Source organism: Myotis nattereri (genome assembly GCF_964212035.1).
Source record: "Myotis nattereri genome assembly, chromosome: 4".
NCBI classification, from domain to species: Eukaryota; Metazoa; Chordata; class Mammalia; order Chiroptera; family Vespertilionidae; genus Myotis; species Myotis nattereri.
Genome location: NC_138079.1, coordinates 90944900 through 90951955, shown reverse-complemented (window position 1 = coordinate 90951955; position 7056 = coordinate 90944900). Strand labels below are relative to the sequence as shown.

Sequence of the window (7056 nt, the reverse complement as noted above, 5' to 3'; positions counted from 1 at the left end):
TAGATTGAGAAGATGTGCCATACTGAGTCCAAAGAAAGAAGACTCTGTATTAATCTTTAGATTAAGAAGATGTGCCATACTGAGTCTAAAGAAATAAGACTCTGTATTGATCTTTTAACACATATGCTTTGCTAGCAGAGGAATTAAGGTCACTCCCAGTCAGACAGAACGTTTTATACAAGAAGTATGTCCATGCTTTTCTGAGGAAAGGTAAATGTAAAGGCATGGGAGGAGGTAGGCCCAAGGAGCCTTATCCTTAACCCCACTGCAGCCTTTCCACCCCGGGAAAGTGCAGGATTGGCAAGCTCTCCCTGGGGTGATAGATCAGGACTCAGGTAATAACGGAAAGCGCCAATCCTACTCTTAAAATGGATACAAGAGAGCATTTGGGGTTTTTCTTTTTTAATGCCTGCTTTTAAAAAATAAAAAAGGGGGAATTTGCCAGGAGCCAGTCCATCCTTGCTGTTTCAAGGGACCTGGCATATATGGCATACTGTTCTTAATATGTTTGCTCACCTTCTTGGCACTATGTGTTTTAACCAAGGTCAACTCTCTGAGAAAGGTTGTTTCCCCAGGTAGGGATTTTCCCCTGAAGTTAGGGAGGGAATAAAACCTCTTAACAAAGTGCCAGGCGGGTAATTAATCACTTTACGAACAATCATGCTTAAGCTACATAATCTTTACTCCCTGGAATGGAGATTAGAAACGCCCTAACCTTTGGAATAGAGATTGATAGGATTGGAATCAACTGATATAAATACAGATGTAACAAGACAACAGGACACAGAACCTAGACACAGAACCTACACAGAACCTAGAGACAGAAGAACTTCGCTGGAGATCTTGAACAGAACTTGGCTGGAGACCCTGACAAGAGAACCCGGCTATGATGATCACCTGAACGCTGCCTCTGTGTCATTCCTTCTTCGCCGAATCCGTCCACACCTTTGGGGACCCCTGGACCTGCTGGGGTTGGACCCCAGCACACTGGTAAGTCCATTATAATTATCTGTTCTCAGTATTAGAACTTTTGCACCAAAAATTGACCACTGTAACTGGTTAGCCTCAATCTCTGCAAAACTCATTCATACAGAACAATTTGTTCCTAATTATGTTAGATAACTGGGGCATTGGGTCCATTACCAAACATAGTAATTTCCTATACTCTCTCCCCAATTATCATATTAAAAATGTAAATTATAAGTCATGTCCAAAAGGGCCTCAGTTGAGTGTGCTGAGAGATAGGGGTGTGAACGAAAGGAGCCACATGCTGACCTGACAAGCTCAGGGGAGGCCTGCATGGCAGTCTTGCAAACTTGTTGGGGTCCAGCCCCAGCAGGTCCAGGGGTTCCCAAAGGTGTGGATGGAGTCGGCGAAGACTAAATGACATGGAGACAGCGTTCAAATGATCAGCAAAGCCAGATTCTCTAGCTAGGTTTTCCAGCCAGGTTCTCCAGCCAGGTTCGGTCAACAGGTTCTGTTTATTGTCTTGTTACATCTGTATTTATACCAGTTGATTTTTATCCTATCAATTTCTATTCCAAAGGTTAGGGCATTTCTTATCTCCATTCCAGGGAGTAAAGATTATGTAGCTTAAGCGTGATTGTTCGTAGTTAAAGTGATTAACTACCGGCCTGGCACTTAGTTAAGGGGTTTTATTCCCTCCCTAACTTCAGGGGAAAATCCCTACCTGGGGAAACAACCTTTCTCAGAGAGTTGACCTTGGTTAAAACACATAGTGCCAAGAAGGTGAGCAAACATATTAAGAACAGCATGCCATATACACCAGGTCCCTTGAAACATATGCTGTGCAGATGTTTCTTCCCTGCAGTGACTGTGTCAAGCAGCAAGGATGGACCAGCTTCCAGCACAAACTCAGACCTAAAGTAACCACAAAGGATGGTCTGATATTAAACTTTAACTAAAAGCAGTTATGGTGGACAGTTACGTCCTAGGCCAGTATCTTCACTTACAAGGTCAACCTTTACCTTAACTGAGCCTATCTGTCTTTTTGCATCTATGATAACACACCCTTGAAATGTCTGGGTAACTTGTAACTTCCCTTTTTCTGGAGCCCCTGGAGCACAACTAAATGTGCAGGGTGCCAGGACAGATACCACAAATTCCTTCATTGTTATGTTAATTGATCCTGCACCCACCTTAGTATGTGTCCATCATTTTACTTTTTATCCAATCCCAGGGGTTTCTCTGCTTTGCTTTATCCCTCCTCCTTCATCTATCACCAATGAATTTCATGTAACCCACCTATGTCCCTCCTTTGGTTGCAAATGTATAAATACAAATGTAACCCCGCCATTCTCCAGAGCACTATCTCAATTTCTTGAAGTTCTGCTTCCTGGCATATGTCAACAGTTTGGCTCAAATAAACTCACAAAAGTTCTTTACAGGAGTTTCTCTTCAGACTCCAGACCAGCGACAGCGGCGGTGTCGGCGCAGGGTGGCTTCACTCCACTGCGTGAGGAAAAGGACTCTTGGAAAGTGAAGACCTTACATTAGATTCTCCAGGAAAAGAAGCGACGGAAGGAGCAGGAGGAGAAGGCAGAGAGGTAAAGCGCTTAAAAAATTCCGACCGTTGTGCTCCCTTCGGCAGCACATATACTAAAATCGGAACGATACAGAGAAGATTAGCATGGCCCCTGCGCAAGGATGACACGCAAATCCATGAAGCGTTCCGAAAACAACAATGGCAGCTGCCGGAGGTTGTTTTGAAAGTGCGAGGAGTATCCAAGAGCGTAAGGAGCAGACCCAGATCGCCAGAGCCGAGGTGTTGCTCCAGGCTAAAGCCAATTTTGAGAAAGAAGAAAGGCGTAAAGAACTTAAACGACTTCGGGGTGAGGATACATGGATGCTACCTGATGTGAATGAGCGGATTGAACACTTCTCACAGGAACACTCTGTGAAGAAAAAGAAGAAAAAAAACAAGCATTCAAAAAAAGTAAAGAAAGAGAAGAGAAAAAAGAGCAAGGAACAGAAGTATGAAAAACACAATGAGTCATCTGATAGTTCATCAAGCTCTGAAGATGAGTGGGTTGAGGCTGTTCCACCCCAGGCTCCTGGCAAGGAAAACGCCTGGAAACTGAAAGGTGAAAAGTCAGAAAAAGAAGACAACCAAGGTATTAGGAGGGATGAGTGGATGACTGTTGATTTTATGTCTGTTAAAACTGTGTCATCATCATCACTCAAAGCTGAAAAAGAAACAAAAAAGAAAATAGAGCAAGCAAAAACCCAAGCACTTGAACAGTCCAGACTGCTAGAAAGAGAATTGAATCCATACTGGAAGGATGGTGGGACTGGTCTTCCACCAGAAGACTGTACTACGTCATCAGTTACTAAAGTTTCAGTAATAGAAGATGGTGGATTAAGCTGGCTAAGGAAGTCTTATCAAAGAATGAAGGAACAAGCTGAGAAACAATAGAAATTTTGAAGACATTGTAGCTGAAAGATATGGGTCAATGGAAATATTTCAGTCGAAATTAGAAGAAGCTGAAAATACTGCATCCACAAAAGAAGACTGTAGACGAGAACGCTGGAGGAAGCCAATGCATTCAGATAAAGCACCTAGTAGTCAAGAAAGTAGAAAATCAGACTTGACAAAATATCATAAAAGTTCAAGGGATAGACATAGTTCAACAGATATTACAAAACATAAAGATAAGTTTTATGGTGATGAAAAAAATAATAGACCTGGGTCTTCAGAAACATATAGAAGAGACTCCAATTCAAGGCAAAGTCAAGAGTTTTCTTCTCTTGGAAATTTGAGACCTAAATTTATAAGGTCCTCTGATGATGAACTGTCATTTCATCGCATGGGCAGGAATGTTGAATCTAGTTCACCCTCAGCACTGGCCACCCAGGGTTCTGTGCGTTGTGGTTTTCGAAAACCGACAGAGAACAGCGAAGAAAATTTATCATCACGAAGTCGCTCTGATGAGAGAGAAGGAGAGAAGAAACATTCAAAACGAAATCCATTGGAAACCAGTCACAGTGTGGGCTATCGACATATCTCAGAAGATGGAAGAGAGAAATCACACGATGAAAGCTCGATGGATGACTCTCCGAGAAAAGAACATCTACAGGACACAAAGTCTTCATTTTCAGGAAGTCTCCCTGAGGATGAGTCCATCCACATCCTGGGTGTTGATGAGAAGAACAAGTTGGGAGCCAAGATTATCAAGGCAGAGATGATGGGAAATATGGAGTTAGCTGAGCAACTTAAAGCCCAACTTGAAAAAGCAAATAAATTCAAAGAAACTATATCATCAAAAAAATCTGGGATAGAGAATGAAGACCAGCAAGAAGTGATTCTTGTCAGAACTGATCAGTCTGGGAGAGTTTGGCCTGTGAACACACCAGAGAAACCTCTGGAATCTAAAGGAGGAAGAAGGAGGAGACAGATGGCTTCAACCCATGAGGAAAAAGAAAGGGTCAGATACTTTCGTGATGATGATAATTTAAGTCTAAACGATTTAGTCAAGAATGAGAAGATGGGAACAGCAGAAAATCAGAACAAACTTTTTATGAGAATGGCATCTAAGTTTATGGGAAAGACAGATGGAGACTATTACACTCTGGATGACATGTTTGTCTCCAAAGCAGCTGAAAAAGAACATTTTGGTGAAGAAGCAGAAAACCAGAGGAAAAAAGCTATTGCTGAACTCTGGAGTCTTGCACAAATGGAAAGGTGTCTGTATTGTTTTGACAGCTCTCAGTTTCCCAAGCACCTTATTGTTGCAATAGGTATTAAGGTTTATTTATGTTTACCCAACTTTCGATCTCTTACCGAGGGTCACTGCCTGATAGTCCCTCTGCAGCACCATAGAGCTGCTACCTTATTGGATGAAGACATCTGGGAGGAAATTCAGATGTTTAGAAAATCATTGGTAAAGATGTTTGAAGATAAAGGGTTGGATTGCATCTTTTTAGAAACTAACATGAGCATGAAGAAACAATATCATATGGTTTATGAATGCATTCCTCTCCCAAAGGAAATGGGTGATATGGCTCCCATCTATTTTAAGAAAGCCATAATGGAATCTGATGAGGAGTGGTCAATGAACAAGATATTGATTGATCAGTCTTCCAAAGATATCAGAAAGTCTGTGCCTAAAGGCTTACCTTACTTCTCTGTGGATTTCGGTCTTCAAGGAGCGTTTGCTCATGTCATTGAAGATCAACACAAATTCCCTCATTACTTTGGAAAGGAAATCATTGGTGGATGCTGGATATAGAGCCACGACTTTGAAGGAAAGGGGTCCGAGAAAGCTTTGAGGATCAGAGGAAGAAAGCACTGCAATTTGCTCAGTGGTGGAAACCATTTGACTTCACCAAAAGTAAAACATGTTGAATCATACCTTCCAGTGTTATTTCCTCTTCAGGTTCCTTTCAGTTTTATTTCCATTGTACCTAATAAGCAGCTGACCCTCAGGTCCCAGGGAAGTCATGCTCTGGGTCTCTGACCACAGTGCATCACTGGATCGTGTCGTGTCCTCCCCACCTGCTCCTGTGGACTTCATTGCAGTAACCCAGCGTAAGGCCAGCTGTGTCGGTGACCTGCTCACATTTCTGTTCTGTGCCTACGTCTTGGTGTTCTGAACTATTCTGTGCATATATGGAAAGACTTTTCTGAAGGATTAGCCAGGAAGCATAACAAATCATGGGTTCAGAAGGAATTGGGTCAATGTCAAAGTTAAGTCTATTGATTGACTTCTTTTGCACTTTTTAAATTAAGAGTTGGCATATTCAGTAATAATTGAAATTTCTTTTCATAGCATTTTATAGAAGATCTCTTAATTTTCTACCAGTAGCACATGTATCACTGCTATTCTTTTTATTAAAGGGAAAAGAATGTTCCAAAGGTAATAAAGAATTAAATGAAAAAAAAATTCCTTACAGGTTTCAATGGTTTTTACGTTAATAGGGGCTATGACAGAAGGTGAATAGAATAAAAATCGGTTCACTGCCTAAGGGAGAATTATGCATATGAATTAACTATGCTCTATTGTTGGTCTCAGTTTAGCCACATCTTCAGATTTCATTCTGGTCTACTGACTAAAGGTTGCTACAAAGGTTTGATGAGTAAAAGGATTTCTTCCTCTTTATAACAAAAGTGGCTAGAAGGTAAAATAACTACACTTACTGCCGGAAGCCAGTCCATCCTTGCTGCTTGACACAGTCACTGCAGGGAAGAAACATCTGCACAGCATATGTTTCAAGGGACCTGGCGTATATGGCATGCTGTTCTTAATATGTTTGCTCACCTTCTTGGCGCTATGTGTTTTAACCAAGGTCACCTCTCCAAGAAAGGTTGTTTCCCCAGGTAAGGATTTTTCCTTGAAGTTAGGGAGGGAATAAAACCCCTTAACTAAGTGCCAGGCGGGTAGTTAATCACTTTAACTACGAACAATCACGCTTAAGCTACATAATCTTTACTTCCTGGAATGGAGATGAGAAACTCCCTAACCTTTGGAATAGAAATTGATAGGATTAAAATCAACTTGTATAAATACAGATGTAACAAGACAATAAAATACATAGAACCTGGCTGGAGATCCTGGCCAGAACCTGGCTAGGAGAACCTAGCTATGATGATCAACTGAATACTGCCTCCATGTCATTCCTTCTTCGCTGACTCCGTCCACACCTTTGGGAACCCCTGGACCTGCTGGGGCTGGACCCCAACAACTTACCAGGAAGTTTGTGAATCTGGGTGCTTTTTCTAGCTCATGAGACCACATACAACAAAACAGTGAATCCCAATATAGACCAGCACACCCTTTGACCTAGTAACCTGTTTCTAGAAATAGCTCTAAGAAAATAAAATACGCAAAAAAAAAGAAAAGAAAATATTCAGACAAGATTTATACACAAAGTTGATCCTTAACAAAGAGCAAAAACAACTGGGAAGCAACCTAAATATCCAACAATAAAAATATAAATTATGAGATTTTTCATATGCTAGAATATCCATCATTCTAATATAGTATTTTTGAATAATATTTAATGGCCATTTAAAAAGTAGAAACTAAAAAGTAGAAA

At 41.1% G+C, this 7056-nt stretch overlaps 1 protein-coding gene across 1 annotated transcript; it reads left to right on the top strand.

Annotated features, from left to right (window-relative positions):
* Positions 1 to 2704: 2704 nt before the first annotated feature.
* On the top strand, positions 2705 to 5365 carry LOC308518727 (CWF19-like protein 2; the record flags this gene model as incomplete). The annotated part of the gene is given in 4 exon segments (XM_081090479.1): positions 2705 to 3432; positions 3434 to 5235; positions 5238 to 5260; positions 5264 to 5365. Coding segments are annotated over 4 exon segments (2655 nt in total).
* Between the last annotated feature and the right edge of the window lie 1691 nt (positions 5366 to 7056).